The sequence below is a fragment of the Somniosus microcephalus genome, chromosome 8 (assembly GCF_052327205.1).
Source record: "Somniosus microcephalus isolate GS21.2 chromosome 8, FLI_Smic_1.0, whole genome shotgun sequence".
In the NCBI taxonomy this organism is placed as follows: Eukaryota; Metazoa; Chordata; class Chondrichthyes; order Squaliformes; family Somniosidae; genus Somniosus; species Somniosus microcephalus.
This window is the reverse complement of record NC_140994.1, coordinates 269,012,545-269,029,219: the sequence shown is the minus strand read 5'-3', so window position 1 is coordinate 269,029,219 and position 16,675 is coordinate 269,012,545. Positions and strand designations below refer to the sequence as shown.

At 52.1% G+C, this 16,675-nt stretch overlaps 1 protein-coding gene across 3 annotated transcripts in view; it reads left to right on the top strand.

Moving 5' to 3' along the window:
* The first annotated feature begins 1,726 nt into the window (after positions 1 to 1,726).
* The window catches only part of LOC147114393 (F-BAR and double SH3 domains protein 2-like), a 176,306-nt gene continuing 161,357 nt past the window's right edge, over positions 1,727 to 16,675 (top strand). For 2 of the 3 annotated variants that reach the window (XM_085996064.1, XM_085996063.1), the window contains exon 1: positions 1,802 to 1,959. In XM_085996064.1, coding sequence (XP_085852190.1) covers positions 1,811 to 1,959 — 149 coding nt within the window. In that variant the 5' untranslated portion in view covers positions 1,802 to 1,810. The other variant, XM_085996065.1, reaches the window with a different exon arrangement.

The following is a 16,675-nucleotide window of genomic DNA, read 5'->3' as shown; positions in this document are numbered from 1 at the left end:
TTAGCAGTTGTAGGTGAATTCGGGTCCAGGTCAAGACGGGCGGGTCTGAGTAGTGTCTCCATGATGGATTGATTACTATGTCTGGTTCCCTTCTACCATTTGAGTCGTAGCCGTCGGTTCCCAAAACCACTCAGAGTGTGGAGCAGCAAGCAGTCAGTTAAATTGACGTAAGAAAACTACGAGGCACTTGGTCTAAGCGTTAAACAAAGCTTTAATCAACTGTTTCACAACATGGAGGTCTAGTTGTGTCCTTCACTAGTTCCTGTTAAGAATGTCCTGCGCAAGCTGGGCCCGTGCCCGAGTATTTATACTCTCCCTGGACAGCGCCACCCGCAGGCCGCTCAGTATTATTTCATAAGTCTTTCTTTCATGAATGGCTGATTCATGTCAGTATCATCATCACTGTTTGCCACACCCCCAAGTTTGGTGTCATCAGCAAAGTTATAGCCGTACTGGAACAGCTTGGCTCGAGGCACGGCTAGTTCTGGAGCACAAGTCTTCAGCACGATAGCCGGGATGTTGTCGGGGTCCATAGCCTTCGCTGTATCCAGTGCGCTCAGCCGTTTCTTGATATCACGTGGAGTGAATCGAATTGGCTGAAGACTGGCTTCTGTGATGGTGGGGACCTCAGGAGTAGGCCGATATGGATCATCCACTCGGCACTTCTGGCTGAAGTTGGTTGCAAATGCTTCAGCCTTGTCTTTTGCACTCACGTGCTGGGCTCCGCCATCATTGAGGATGGGGATATTCATGGAGCCTCTTCCTCCCGTTAGTTGTTTAATGGTCTACCACTCCTCCCTCATTCCCTCACTCTCTCTCTCCCTCCCTCACTCTCTCTCTCCCTCCCATCCTCACTCTCCCCCCTTCACTTCATCCCTCCCTCTCTCCGTCCCTCACTCTTTCCCTACTTCACTCACTCTCTCCCACCCTCCCTCCCTGGCTCCCCTCCCTCACTCTCTCTCTCCCTCACTCCCTCTGTCATTCTCCCTTCACTCTCTCCTTCCCATCACTCCTCCCTTCCTCACTCGCTACCTCACTCCCTCCCTCCCTCACTCCACTTCCCTCCCGCTCCCCACCCTCACTGTCTCTCCCTCACTCACTCACTCCCTCTCCCTCATTCTCTCCCCTTCACTCCATCCCACTCTCCCGCCCTCACTCTCCCCTCTACTGACTCCCTCCATCCCTCTTCACTCCCTCACTCTCTCCCCACTTCCTCCCTCCCTCACTCTTTGGCTCCTTCACTTTCTCTCTCCCTCCCTCACTCCCCCCTCACTCCCTCTCTCCTCCCCACTCTCTCTCTCCCTCCCTCCTCTCTCTCTCCCTCCCTCAATCCCTCACTCTCTCTCCCTCCCTCACTCTCTCTCCCTCCCTCACTCTCTCTCCCTCCCTCCCTCACTCTCTCTCCCTCCCTCCCTCACTCTCTCTCCCTCCCTCCCTCACTCTCTCTCTCCCTCCTTCACTCTCTCTCTCCCTCCTTCACTCTCTCTCTCCCTCCTTCACTCTCTCCCTCCCTCACTCTCTCCCTCCTTCTCTCTCTCTCTCTCTCTCTCCTTCACTCTCTCTCTCCCTCCTTCTCTCTCTCCCTCACTCTCTCCCTCCTTCACTCTCTCTCTCACTCTCTCCCTCTCCCCCATGTTTGGGGTAAAAGGGGTTTTATTTTGTCCTCCGACCCTGGTCCCTCCTCCCTGACACAGTCCCTTTAAAGGAGTTTCCGCGGTGGGCGGAGTCCGGGAACAGCGAGCCGAGCCCGGGGACACTCAGCATGCAGCCGCCCCCCAGGAAGGTGAGCCGGGACCCGGGGTAAGGGGCAATGCGGGGCGGGGAGCAGGGCTGCAATAATTTGCCTCTTTTCTTGCCCCAGGTGCGGGTGAGCCAGGAGGTGAAGCTGAGCTTCTCGGAGCAGTTGTGCAAAGTGCAGAGCAAACAGCAGCAGGAGGCTGAACTCCTGGAGGACATCAGGTAACTGGCCGGGGCCGGGGCTGGGGGCCAGGGCTGGGGACAAGGTCTAGGGGTCTGGGGGCAAGGTCTAAGGACAAGATCGAGGGGTCTGGGGGCAAGGTCTAGGAGTCTGGGGGCAGAGTCTAGGGACAAGATCTAGGGGTCTGGGGGCAGAGTCTAGGGGCAAGATCTAGGGGTCTGGGGGCAGAGTCTAGGGGCAAGATCAAGGGGTCTGGGGGCAAGATCTAGGGATCTGGGGGCAGAGTCTAGGGACAAGGTCTGGGGGCAAGATCTAGGGGTCTGGGGGCAGAGTCTAGGGGTCTGGGGGCAAGGTCTAGGGGTCTGGGGGCAGAGTCTAGGGGCAAGATCAAGGGGTCTGGGGGCAAGATCTAGGGGTCTGGGGGCAGAGTCTAGGGGTCTGGGGGCAGAGTCTAGGGGCAAGATCAAGGGGTCTGGGGGCAAGATCTGGGGTCTGGGGGCAGAGTCTAGGAGTCTAGGGGCAGAGTCTAGGGGCAAGATCTAGGGGTCTGGGGGCAAGATCTAGGGGTCTGGGGGCAGAGTCTAGGGACAAGATCTAGGGGTCTGGGGGCAGAGTCTAGGGACAAGATCTAAGGGCAAGATCTAGGGGTCTGGGGGCAAGATCTGGGGGTCTGGGGGCAGAGTCTAGGGACAAGATCTAGGGGTCTGGGGGCAAGATCTAGGGGTCTGGGGGCAGAGTCTAGGGACAAGATCTAGGGGTCTGGGGGCAGAGCCTAGGGATTCTGGGGGCAAGGTCTGGGTTCATGTTCTGGGGTCTATGTCTGCTTTCTTACCTACGTGGGGTGAAGTGGTGGGACTGACTCCACAATTAATGTGTTTGCCTCAAACTCTGGTCTGATAGTTGGCTCCTGGTCTTCCCCTCTCACTCTCTCTCTCTCTCTCTCTCTCTCTCTCTCTCTCTCTCTCTCTCTCTCTCCTCAATCCTTCCTCGCTCTCCCCCATCAGTCCCTTGTCACTCTTCCTACCTCCTCACTCTTTTCCCCCATCACTTCCTCACCCCTCCTCCCCATCCCTCCCCTCTCTCGCGTTTCCCTCCCCCTCACACTGAATGACGACCTCCTGTGCGATATCATTTTTGTGCCAAAGTTGTAACGGAAGGTGGGCTTTAAGCAAAGTTTTGATGGTGGGGAGGGGGTTTATGGGTGGAATCCAGAGGGATGGGGCAAGATGGTGGAAGACAGAACCACCAATGGTGGACTGGGGAGGGGGGGACACTGCAGCAGATCAGAGTTGGGTGAGGGGTTGGCAGGCAGGGTCATGGGGCAGAGGTTGGAGAGAGACACGAGGCTGTGGGGTGAGTTTGAAGATCGGGAGTTTGAAATGGCGGTGTCGAGGGATGAAGATCCGATGGGGGTTGGTGGGGAATGACGAGTGAGCGGCACTTCATGCTGGAGGCGAGGTTCGGGATTGTACCGGGAGGGAGGAGCTCGAGGCCGGATAACACAGAATGAGGTGAAGAAGCTACTCGATGGTTTGATCCCAGGGTAAGCGGCTCATGGGGGGGGGGGGTCGCCAACCCTAGGGGTTGGACATATTCCTGGGAGGTTTCATCATGTGGTCTCCTGCCTGCAACCACCCCACCCGGTCAAACAGCCCTTTCCCCCCCCCCCCCCCCCCCCCCATCTCCAATATTATTATAACTAATCAACAAGTGTTCAAAGAAAATGTGAAAAACCACCCTGTATTTTGAGTGCCCCTATGATGGGCTGTCCTACATGACCAGTAGCCGTGTCCTGAAGATTAATCTTCGTGTCCTGGAGACCCGGGACAATCCGAGGGGCTGGTGAGGCAGAGGTCAGGTGGCTCCCATTGTCCATTGCAGGCGGTTTATGAAATCCTTGTGGGCAGAAAATGAATGAAAGCTGCACTTTGGTGAAACAGCGAGTGTCTGTGTTAAATAAACTCACCGGAGACTCAATGGGCCGATACTCTCTGGAGTTTAGAAGAATGAGAGGTGATCTCACTGAAACATACAAGATTCTGAGGGGGATTGACAGGGTAGATGCTGAGAGGTTGTTTCCCCCTGGCTGGAGAGTCTAGGACCAGGGGTCACAGTCTCAGGATAAGGGGTCGGCCATTTATGACTGAGATGAGGAGGAATTTCTTCACTCAGAGGGTTGCAATCTTTGGAATTCTCTACCCCAGAGGGCTGTGGAGGCTCAGTCGTTGAGTGTATTCAAGGCTGAGATCGATAGATTTTTGGACTCTCGGGGAATCGAGGGATATGGAGATTGGACGGGAAAGTGGAGTTGAGGTCGATGATCAGCCATGATCTTATTGAATGACGGAGCAGGCTCGAGGGGCCGAATGGCCGACTCCTGCTCCTAATTCTTATGTTCTTATGACACTCTGTGCTTGATGGAGTCCTTCACTGTAAACAGTTGGGCGAGAGTCCTGAGCCTGTCTAGGCCTCTGCTTGTCTCTACTGCACGGAATTGGATTGTTTATACCTGTTGTAAGTGGTGTTGTCGCGAATGGAGCACAGTTTGTACTTGACGAAACATTGTCGGTCCCCGAGAGAGATGGAGATATGGTTTCACTTTCCAGACACAGAATAAGGCCCTGGAGAGCACTGTGCCAGTTGATCTGAACCAGGGGCTTGTGGGACTGAACCCCAGTGAGAGTCGGAACCTTGAGGGGAGGGGGAGAGGGGAAAATGGGGAACAGATATTGAAAAGCAAAACTGAAAATTAGGATATAGAATCACAGCACAGAAGGAGGCCATTTGGCCCATCGTGCCTGTGCCGGCTCTTTGAACGAGCTCTCCAATTAGTCCCACTCCCCCCTGCTCTTCCTACAGAGCCCTGCAAATTTGTCCTTTTTTAAGTAGAGATGTAATTCCCTCTGATAGAGTTTATTTTCTGAAAGTTTTATTCATGCTTCCCTCTCCCCGCCCCTCACTACCTCGGACACCTTGGTTGTGGGTTCATGTCCCACCCAAGGGATTTGAGCGCAAAAATCTAGGCTGACACTCCAGTGCAGTACTGAGGGAGCGCCGCACTGTCGGAGGGGCAGTACTGAGGGAGCACAGCACTGTCGGAGAGGCAATACTGAGGGAGCACTGCACTGTTGGAGGGGCAATACTGAGGGAGCACTGCACTGTTGGAGGGGCAATACTGAGGGAGCGCCTCACTGTCGGAGGGGATGTACTGAGGGAGCGCCGCACTGTCGGAGGGGCAGTACTGAGGGAGCGCCGCACTGTCAGAGGGGCAGTACTGAGGGAGCGCCGCACTGTCGGAGGGGCAGTACTGAGGGAACGCCGCATTGTCTGAGGGGCAGTACTGAGGGAGCTCCGCACTGTCGGAGGGGCAGTACTGAGGGAGCGCTGCACTGTCGGAGGGGCAGTACTGAGGGAGCTCCACACTGTCGGAGGGAGTGTGGTTGGAAATAATCGTGGTCATTATAAGCCGTGAAGTCAGTAACCAGAATAGGAATGTTCCACGTAAAACGTGTCAATTTGAAATGAGTGTCTTGGGATGTTGGCATGGTTACAGGAAGGCTACCAATGGCTCTTCAGAAGTTGAGTTGTGATAACTGTTGTTGATGAGGATTTGGTTGTGATTGGCCTCGAGAGTCTTTAGAAGCAGGAAGTGACATTCATCTCTTGAAAAGGGCTATTTTTTTTATTCGTTCTTGGGTTGTGGGCGTTGCTGGCGAGGCCAACATTTATTGCCCATCCCAAATTGCCCTTGAGAAGGTGGTGGTGAGCCGCCTTATACAACTGAGTGACTTGCTGGGCAATTTCTGAGGGCAGTTAAGAGTCAACCATATTGCTGTGGGTCTGGAGTCACATATCGGCCAGACCGGGTAAGGACAGCAGATTTCCTTCCCTAAAGGACATTAGTGAATCAGATGGGTTTTTACAACAATCCGATCGTTTCATTGGTCACCATTACTGATACTAGTTTTTTATTCCAGATTTGTTTAATTAACTGAATTTAAATTCCCCAGTTGCCGTGGTGGGATTTGAGCTCATGTCTCTGGATCATTAGTCCATGTCTCTGGATTACTAGCCCAGTAACGTTACCACTATGCTACCGTACTGCTGAAGCTGGGCCAAGGGGAATGGAAGCAGAATCCGGGGTTTGATCACTTTCTGAGTCAAATCTGGATTGTTAAACACATCCTCAGATAGAAAAAGAGGAAAGAGTTGCCTGCAGAAAGCAATTTTCAACACCTTTAAATACTTGAAGTGAAAGAAATCAGTATTTGTAGGGAAATGGTGTTAGGGAAATTGATGGGACTGAAGGCCGATAAATCCCCAGGGCCTGATAATCTACACCCTAGGGTACTTAAGGAAGTGGCCGTAGAAATAGTAGATGCATTGCTGGTCATCTTCCAACATTCGATGGAATCTGGAACAGTTCCCATGGATTGGAGGGTAGCTAATGTTACCCCACTGTTCAAAAAAGGTGGTAGAGAGAAAACGGGGAATTGCTAGAGTCCATTATAAAAGATGTAATAGCAGAGCACTTGGAAAACAGTGACAGGATCAGACAAAGTCAACATGGATTCACAAAAGGTAAATCGTGCTTGACTAATCTACTGGAATGTATTGAGGATGTAACTGGTAGAATAGATAAGGGAGAACCAGTGGATGTGGTGTATTTGGACTTTCAAAAGGCTTTCGATAAGGTCCCGCATAAGAGATTAACGTGTAAAGTTAAAGCACATGGGATTAGGGGCAAGGTATTGACTTGGATAGAGAACTGGTTGGCAGACAGAAAGCAAAGAGTTGAAATAAACGGGTCTTTTTCCGAGTGGCAGGCAGTGACTAGTGGGGTACCGCAGGGATCGGTGCTAGGACCCCAGCTATTCACAATATATATTAATGATCTAGACGAGGGAACTTGATGTAATATCTCCAAGTTTGCAGACAACACAAAGCTGGGTGGGCGTGTGTGCTGTGAGGAGCATGCCGAGAAACTCCAGTATGATTTGGACAAGTTAGGTGATTGGGCAGAAGCATGGCAGTGCAATATAACGTGGATAAATGCGAGGTTATCCACTTTGGTGTCAAAAACAGGAAGGCAGATTATTATCTGAATGGTAATAGATTGGGAGAAGGGGAAGTGCAACGAGACCTGGGTGTCCTTGTGCACCAGTCGCTGAAGGTAAGCATGCAGGTGAAGCAGGCGGTTAAGAAGGCAAATGGTATGTTGGCCTTCGTAGCGAGAGGGTTCGAGTACAGGAACAAGGATGCCTTGCTGCAGTTGTACAGGGCCTTGGTGAGACCACATCTTGAGTATTGTGTGCAGTTTTGGTCGCCTTATCTGAGGAAGGATGTTCTTGCCATGGAGGGAGTGCAGCGAAGATTCAGCAGGCTGATACCTGGGATGGCAGGAATGACGTATGAGGAGAGATTGGGTCGATTGGGCTTGTACTCGCTGGAGTTTAGAAGAATGAGAGGGGATCTCATTGAAACTTATAAAATTCTGACAGGACTGGACTAGATGCAGGAAGGATGTTCCCGATGGTCGGGGGAGTCCAGAACCAGGGGTCACAGTCTAAGGATAAGGGGTAAGCCATTTCGGACAGAAATGAGGAGGAATTTCTTCACCCAGAGAGTGGTGAACCTGTAGAATTCTCTACCACAGAAGGCAGTAGAAGCCAATTCATTAAATATATTCAAGCAGGAGTTAGATATATTTCTTAAGGCTAAAGGGATCAAGGGATATGGGGAGAAGGCAGGGACCGGGTACTGAATTTGGATGATCAGCCATGATATCATTGCATGGCGGAGCAGGCTCGAGGGGCCGAATGGTCTACTCCTGCTCCTATCTTCTATGTTTCTATGTAAAAAGTTTGCAGGGTTCTGGGGAGCGAGCAGGGGGGAGTGAGACTAACTGGGGAGCTCTCTCTAAGAGCCGGCACAGGCACGATGGGCCGAATGGACTCCTCCTGTGCTGTATTATTCTATAATTCTTACCTTGTTTTTGAAAACTGAGATGCCCAAGTGAATTTCCAAGGCCCAAAATACTTTGGCCTCCTCCTGTTCCTATCAGCCCCTCGAGCCTGTCCCACCGTTCAGTGAGATCAGGGCTGATCTCTTTCTTAACTCCATCTACACGCCTTGGTTCCGTAATCCTTAATACCCTTACCCAGCAAAAGTCTATCGATCTCAGTTTGGAAATCATCGCTTGACCCCCCCCAGCCCCAACAGCATTTTGGGGGAGAGTTCCAGAATAGGACAGAAAGGGACCACACTTCAAAAAGTACTTCATTGGCTGTAAAGCGCTTTTGGACATCCTGAGGTCGTGAATGGCGCGATAGAAATACAAGTTCTTTCGATCGTTTGTGCAGCGCTCCCTCAGTACTGCCCCTCCGACAGTGCAGCGCTCCCTCAGTACTGCCCCTCCGACAGTGCAGCGCTCCCTCAGTACTGCCCCTCCGACAGTGCAGCGCTCCTTCAGTACTGCCCCTCCGACAGTGCGGCGCTCCCTCAGTACTGCCCCTCCGACAGTACAGCACTCCCTGAGTACTGACCCTCCGACAGTGCGGCGCTCCCTCAGTACTGCCCCTCTGACAGTGCAGCGCTCCCTCAGTACTGCCCCTCCGACAGTGCAGTGCTCCCTCAGTACCGCCCCTCCGACAGTGCAGGGCTCCCTCAGTACTGCCCCTCCAACAGTGCAGCACTCCCTGAGTACTGCCCCTCTGACAGTGCGGCGCTCATTCTGTGTAAGCCACCCTTCCCCCGGTCATGGTCTGCAAACATTGCGGATCAGCCATTAACTAGCTGAGACCACTTGCGCTCTGGGTCAGTTGTCTCTCTGGATTCCGGTGACGTGACCTCGATCGTCAATCTGTTGGCATCGCAGTGCTGTGTTCTTATCTATAAGGAATGTGTTGGGAGGTCTCCGACCTACTGAGACCAAGGCTGTTCGGGGAAAACAGGAGACAGACGGCAGGCTGCGAGCAGAGTGGAGTGCTGGAGGAGGTCCAGAGTGGAGAGAGTGCGTCTGATGTGAAGCTTAAACCTTCAGGAATGATTTAGATCCCTTGTGCGAAGGAGACTGATTGCAGCTCTCCTGAAGTCAGTCACCCTGTGATTCTCAGATGTGTTCGCGCTGAATTTTAGCAACGGTCGATTTCATTCCAGTCATTTGCAAGAAATGTAAACAAAAGAGTTTGGGAGCCAAGTTGTTCCATACTTTGCTCTGTTTTTCCAAACTTGGGCTGTCTCTGTCTCTGCCTCTGTGTGTCTCTCCCTCTGTCTCTCTCTGGAATGGCCTCTTTCTGTGCCGTTATGGCTCTATGGGGGAAAAATTTGGTTGCTTTGCGCCTCCCGTTAGTGCCCTAAGAGGCCACGGCGATGTTTGCGCCACTCGCGAAATTGACCTGACATTTTGCGGCGGCGCTAAACACTACCGCCACGATCTCCTGCGCCGGCAGATCGTGACGTCAGTCGAGTGTGCAACGCCCCGGTAGTGCCCCGGACCGGATATTGAGTGGCGTCCCCTGCCTTACCGCCTGCCGCTAGCAACGACAGGTTGAGGGGAGCGTTTTGCAGTAGGGAAGGGACTGGGGGAGCGCTATTTAAAGGTGATCACTTCCTGCCTTTTTTTGTCGGCGACATTTTTGCACCACGCATTCTGAGAGAGAGAGAGACTTCTGGAGAGATTCAACGCTGTGTGAAGGAGTTTTGGGTACTGAGCAGCACTTTGCAGGTTTATTTTGATTTGACCTTCCTTGCATCGATTTAGAAGAGACTGTGGGGGCTGCACTCTGAGCTCTTTCCCTGGGTCTCTCCATTGTTCTTTCCAGCAGATTTGATGTACAGGTCTCTCCAGGCCGAGATTCAAGGCTGCAATGAGCAGGGTGTGGATGGAGAGCAAGATCGACCCTCCCCTTTAAGAACTGGCCGGTGCCAGTGTGTCTGTGTTCCATCGCTGACTGACATCACATGAGCTTCGCCAGCGCTCTGAGGTAGCGCCTCGCTCCTTGGCGTTAGCGCCTTAAGACAGGTGTGTAGCACCTGATTTAGCGCTCCAATCACCTCCAGGGGCGATAGAAGCCAAGTTTGCAGTCGGAGGCGATAATTAGCGCCAGGCACTAAACTTTGCGCCCGGCCGATAATTGCGCCCCAAACAGGGCGACACCGAATTTCTCCCCCTCAGCCTCTCTCTCACACTGTGCTGTTGGGCGGAAACTGGGCTTCAGAAACTTTCTGATTCCTTCACTGGTACAAATCTTCAATTCAGATTGAAATAAATTACCTCGAGGGGCGATTCTCGGAGGGGCGTCCCAGCAATGGAATGGGTCTGTGAAATTAGGCTGGACCAATATTCATGCATGAAGGGTTTATGCATTTATAGAAATATGGAAGATAGGAACAGGAGTAGGCCATTCGGCCCCTCGAGCCTGCTCTGCCATTCAATGAGATCATGGCTGATCATCCAAACTCAGTACCCTGTCCATGCCTTCTCCCCATAACCCTTTAGCCTTAAGAAATATATTTAACTCCTTCTTGAATATATATGTAATAAGTTGGCCTCAACTGCCTTCTGTGGTAGAGAATTCCACAGGTTCACCACTCTCTGGGTGAAGAAATTCCTCCTCATCTCTGTCCTAAATGGCTTACCCCTTATCCTTAGACTGTGACCACTGGTTCTGGACTCCCCCTGCCATCAGGAACATCCTTCCTGCATCTAGTCTCTTTAGTCCTGTTAGAATTTAATAAGTTTCAATGAGATCGCCTCTCATTCTTCTAAACTCCAGTGAATATAAGCCTAATCGACCCAATCTCTCTTCATACGTCATTCCTGCCATCCCAGGTATCAGTCTGGTGAATCTTCGCTGCACTCCCTCCATGGCAAGAACATCCTTCCTCAGATAAGACGACCAAAACTGCACACAATACCCAAGGTGTGGTCTCACCAAGGCCCTGTACAACGGCAGCAAGACATCCTTGCTCCTGTACTCGAATCCTCTCGCTACGAAGGCCAACATACCATTTGCCTTCTTAACCGCCTGCTGCACCTGCATGCTTACCTTCAGCGACTGGTGCACAAGGACACCCAGGTCTCGTTGCACTTCCCCTTCTCCCAATCTATTGTTGTTCAGATAATAATCTGCCTTCCTGTTTTTGCCACCAAAGTGGATAACATCGCATTTATCCACATTATACTGCATCTGCCATGCATCTGCCCAATCACCCAACCTGTCCAAATCATATTGGAGTTTCTCGACATATATTGTGAATAGCTGGGGTCCAAGCACCAATCCCTGTGGTACCCCACTAGTCACTGCCTGCCACTCGGAAAAAGACCCATTTATTCCAACTCTTTGCTTCCTGTCTGCCAACTAGTTCTCAGTACCTTACCCCCAATCCCATGTGCTTTAACTTTACACGCTAATCTCTTATGCGGGACCTTATCGAAAGCCTTCTGAAAGTCCAAATACACCACATCCACTGGTTCTCCCTTATCTATTTTACCAGTTACATCCTCAAAAAATTCCAGTAGATTAGTCAAGCACGATTTACCTTTTGTAAATCCATGTTGACTTTGTCCGATCCTATCACTGTTTTCCAAGTGCTCTGCTATTACATCTTTTATAATGGACTCTAGCATTTTCCCCACTACCGATGTCAGGCTTACCGGTCTATAATTCCCCGTTTTTTCTCTACCACCTTTTTTGAACAGTGGGGTAACGATAGCTACCCTCCAATCTATGGGTACTGTTCCAGAGTCTATAGAATTTTGGAAGATGACCAGCAATGCATCTATTATTTCTAGGGCCACTTCCTTATGTACCCTAGGATGTAGATTATCAGCCCCTGGGGATTTATCGGCCTTCAATCCCGTCTATTTCCCTAACACCATTTCCCTACAAATACTGATTTCTTTCAGTTCCTCCCCCTCATTAGACCCTATGTTCCCCGACATTTCTGGGAGGTTATTTGTGTCCTCCTTTGTGAAGACAGAACCAAAGTATGTATTTAGTTGGTCTGCCATTTCTTTGTTCCCCATTATAAATTCCCCTGATTCTGACTGCAAGGGACCTATGCTTGACTTTACCAATCTTTTTATCTTCACATATCTTTGATATTTCGTAGGCAGTCTTTCATTTTATTGCAAAAAGGCTGCTGATATTTTCCGGTCACAGAACGGATGATAAAGCAGAGAGATATCGACAGCACTTTGCTTTCAGCTGTTTTTTTTATTGATCATTCTGCTGATAGTGACCAGTTCTCCAATTATAGGTCCCCTTCACGTTCCAGGAAACTGATCAGCAAATGTCTGTCATCAACATAAACCTGTCGTTGCCTCAACATAATATAGATAGACTGAGTGAGTGGGCAGTGAGGCGGCAGATGGAGTATAATGTAGGGAAATGTGAGGTTAGTCACTTTGGTAGGAAGAATAGAAAAACAGAATATTTTTAAAATGAGAAACTTTCAAATGTTAGTGTTGAGAGAGATTTGGGTGTCCTCGTGCGAGAAACACAGAAAGCTAGCGTGCAGGTACAGCAAGCAATAAGGAAGGCAAATGGCATGTTGGCCTTTATTGCAAGGGGGTTGGAGTATAGGAGTGAGGAAGTCTTGCTCCAATTGTACAGGGCCTTGGTGAGACCACCCCTGGAGTACTGGGCACAGTTTTGGTCTCCTTATCTAAGGAAGGATATACTTGTCATAGAGGCGGTGCAACGAAGGTTCACTAGATTGATTCCTGGGATGAGAGGGCTGTCCTATGAGGAGAGATTGTGTAGAATGGGCCTATACTCTCTGGAGTTTAGAAGAATGAGAGGTGATCTCATTGAAACATACAAGATTCTGAGGGGGATTGACAGGGTAGATGCTGAGAGGCTGTTTCCCCCTGGCTGGAGAGTCTAGAACCAGGGGTCACAGTCTCAGGATAAGGGGTCGGCCATTTAGGACTGAGATGAGGAGGAATTTCTTCACTCAGAAGGCGGTGAGTCTTTGGAATTCTCTGCCCCAGAGGGCTGTGGAGGCTCAGTCGTTGAGTATATTCAAGGCTGAGATCGATAGATTTTCAGACTCTGGGGGAATCGAGGGATATGGGTTCGGCCTGGAAAGTGGAGTTGAGGTCGAAGATCAGCCATGATCTTATTGAATGGCGGAGCAGGGCTCGAGGGGCCGAACGGCCGACTCCTGCTCCTAATTCTTATTATGTTTTTATAATCCAGTGAACCAGTTAGGTATTAAAAGCAGTCAGTACAGTGGTCACAGCAAAGACTTGACTACACCATGATCTTAGTTTGGAGAGTGTTACTGGTCCATTCTTAAATGACACTGCATGACCTAAGTCACTGACTGAGCTGGGATTCAGGGTTGGTCCCTCACTGACTGAGCTGGGATTAAGTTCTGGAACCTCACTGACTGAGCTGGGATTCAGGGCTGGTCCCTCACTGACTGAGCTGGGATTCAGTGCTGGTCCCTCAACTGAGCTGGGATTCAGGGCTGGTCCCTCACTGAGCTGGGGATTCAGTGCTGGTCCCTCACTGACTGAGCTGGGATTCAGGCTGGTCCCTCACTGACTGAGCTGGGATTCAGGGCTGGTCCCTCACTGACTGAGCTGGGATTCAGGGCTGGTCCCTCACTGACTGAGCTGGGATTCAGTGCTGGTCCCTCACTTGACTGAGCTGGGATTCAGTGCTGGTCCCTCACTGACTGAGCTGGGATTCAGTGCTGGTCCCTCACTGACTGAGCTGGGATTCAGGGCTGGTCCCTCACTGACTGAGCTGGGATTCAGGGCTGGTCCCTCACTGACTGAGCTGGGATTCAGGGCTGGTCCCTCACTGACTGAGCTGGGATTCAGTGTTGGTCCCTCACTGACTGAGCTGGGATTCAGGGCTGGTCCCTCACTGACTGAGCTGGGATTCAGGGCTGGTCCCTCACTGACTGAGCTGGGATTCAGGGCTGGTCCCTCACTGACTGAGCTGGGATTCAGGGCTGGTCCCTCACTGACTGAGCTGGGATTCAGGGCTGGTCCCTCACTGACTGAGCTGGGATTCAGGGCTGGTCCCTCACTGACTGAGCTGGGATTCAGGGCTGGTCCCTCACTGACTGAGCTGGGATTCAGGGCTGGTCCCTCACTGAGCTGGGATTCAGGGCTGGTCCCTCACTGACTGAGCTGGGATTCAGGGCTGGTCCCTCACTGACTGAGCTGGGATTCAGGGCTGGTCCCTCACTGACTGAGCTGGGATTCAGGGCTGGTCCCTCACTGACTGAGCTGGGATTCAGGGCTGGTCCCTCACTGACTGAGCTGGGATTCAGGGCTGGTCCCTCACTGACTGAGCTGGGATTCAGGGCTGGTCCCTCACTGACTGAGCTGGGATTCAGGGCTGGTCCCTCACTGACTGAGCTGGGATTCAGGGCTGGTCCTAACTCGCACCAAGTTCCGATCACCCCATCACCCCCTGTGCTCGCTGACCTACATTGGCTCCCGGTCCTGCAACTCCTCAAAACTTAAAATCTCATCCCGGTTTCCAAATCTCTCCATGGCCCTCACCCCTTCCTATCTCTGTAATCTCCTCCAATCCTACAAACCCCCGAGATCTCTTCGCTCCTCCAATTCTGGTCTCTTGAGCATCCTTGATTTTAATCGCTCCACCATTGGCGGCCGTGCCTTCTGTTGCCGAGGCCCTAAGCTCTGGAATTCCCTCCCTAAACCTCTCCGCCTCGCTACCTCTCTTTCCTCCTTTAATATATAAAATTCTGACAGGGTTAGACAGACTGGATGCAGGGGGGATGTTTCCCCTGGCTGTTGGGTCTAGAACGAGGGGTCACTGTCTGAGATGAGGAGAAAGTTCTTCACTCAGAGGGTGGTGAACCTGTGGAATTCTCCACCACAGAAGGCTGTGGAGGCCAAGTCACTGAATATATTTAAGAAGGAGATAGATAGATTTCTAGACACAAAAGGCATCAAGGGGTATGGGGGAGAGAGTGGGAATATGGTATTGAGATTGAGGATCAGCCATGATCAGGCTGGAAGGGCCGAATGGCCTACTCATGCTCCTATTTTTCTATGTTTCGAAGAGGCTCCTGAAAACCTACCTCTTTGACTAAGCTTTTGGTCACCTGTCATAGATGCAAGTTGTTGTTTTAAACAAAATGTTAGCGAGTCTGACTGTCCCAGTGTATGGAGCGGCAATGGGAATAGATCACTTGATCTGTGCCCTCTGGTTACCGACCCTCCCGCCAGTGTCCACATACCATTAGTGTACAGACAATTAGTGCACAAACACACCCACAGTAAAAATATCCAAAAACTGGAATTTCTATAGCGCCTTTCATGACCTCAGGACGTCCCAAAGCGCTTTACAGCCAATGAAATAATTCAATGTGGAAACTTGTGCACAGCAAGCTCCCACATACAGCAATGTGATAACGACTAGATAATCTGTTTTAGTGATGTTGATTGAGGGATAAATATTGGCCCCAGGACACCGGGGAGAACTCCCCTGCTCCTCTTCCAATAGTGGCTGTGGGATCTTTTACATCCACCTGAGAGAGCAGACGGGGCCTTGGTTTAACGTCTCATCCAAATGATGGCCCCTCCGACAGTGCGGCACTCCCTCAGTACTGCCCCTCCGACAGTGCAGCGCTCCCTCAGTACTGTCCCTCCGACAGTGCGGCGCTCCCTCAGTACTGCCCCCTCCGACAGTGCAGCGCTTCCCTCAGTACTGCCCCTCTGACAGTGCGGCGCTCCTTCAGTACTGCCCCTCCGACAGTGCAGCGCTCCCTCGGTACTGCCTCTCCGACAGTGCGGCGCTCCCTCAGTACTGCCCCTCCGACAGTGTGGCGCTCCCTCGGTACTGCCCCTCCGACAGTGCGGCGCTCCCTCAGTACCGCCCCTCCGACAGTGCGGCGCTCCCTCAGTACTGCCCCTCCGACAGTGCGGCGCTCTCTCAGTACTGCCCCTCCGACAGTGCGGCGCTCCCTCAGTACCGCCCCTCCGACAGTGCGGCGCTCCCTCAGTACTGCCCCTCCGACAGTGCGGCACTCCCTCAGTACTGCCCCTCCGACAGTGCGGCGCTCCCTCAGTACTGCCCCTCCGACAGTGCCTCACTCCCTCAGTACTGCCCCTCCGACAGTGCGGCGCTCCCTCAGTACCCGCCCCTCCGACAGTGCGGCGCTCCCTCAGTACTGCCCCTCCGACAGTGCGGCACTCCCTCAGTACTGCCCCTCCGACAGTGCGGCGCTTCCCCTCAGTACTGCCCCTCCGACAGTGCCTCACTCCCTCAGTACTGCCCCTCCGACAGTGCTGTACTCCCTCTGTCTTTTCTTAGGCAGTCCCTCGGAACTGAGGATGACTTGCTTTCACATTAAAAATGAGTTCTCGGGTGACTGATGAGTCCAATGCGGGACCTACAGTCTCTGTCACAGGTGGGGCAGGTGGGTGGGATGCTTGGGTTGACGTGCGCTGTTTGCGCTTGGCTTGCGCTTGCTCTCCGGCGAAGAGGATCGAGGTATTCAGTGCCTTCCCGGATGCTTCTCCTCCACTTTGTGCGGTCTTGGGCCAGGGATTCCCAAGTGTCGGTGGGGATGTTGCACTTTTTCAAGGAGGCTTTCAGGGTGTCCTTGAAGCGTTTCCTCTGCCCACCTGGGCCTCTCTTGCCATGTCGGAGCTCCGAGTCGAGCGTTTGTTTTGGGAGTCTCGTATCGGGCATGCGGAGGATCAGCTCCCTCAGTACTGCCCCTCTGATAGTGCGGTGCGCCCTCAGTACTGCCCCT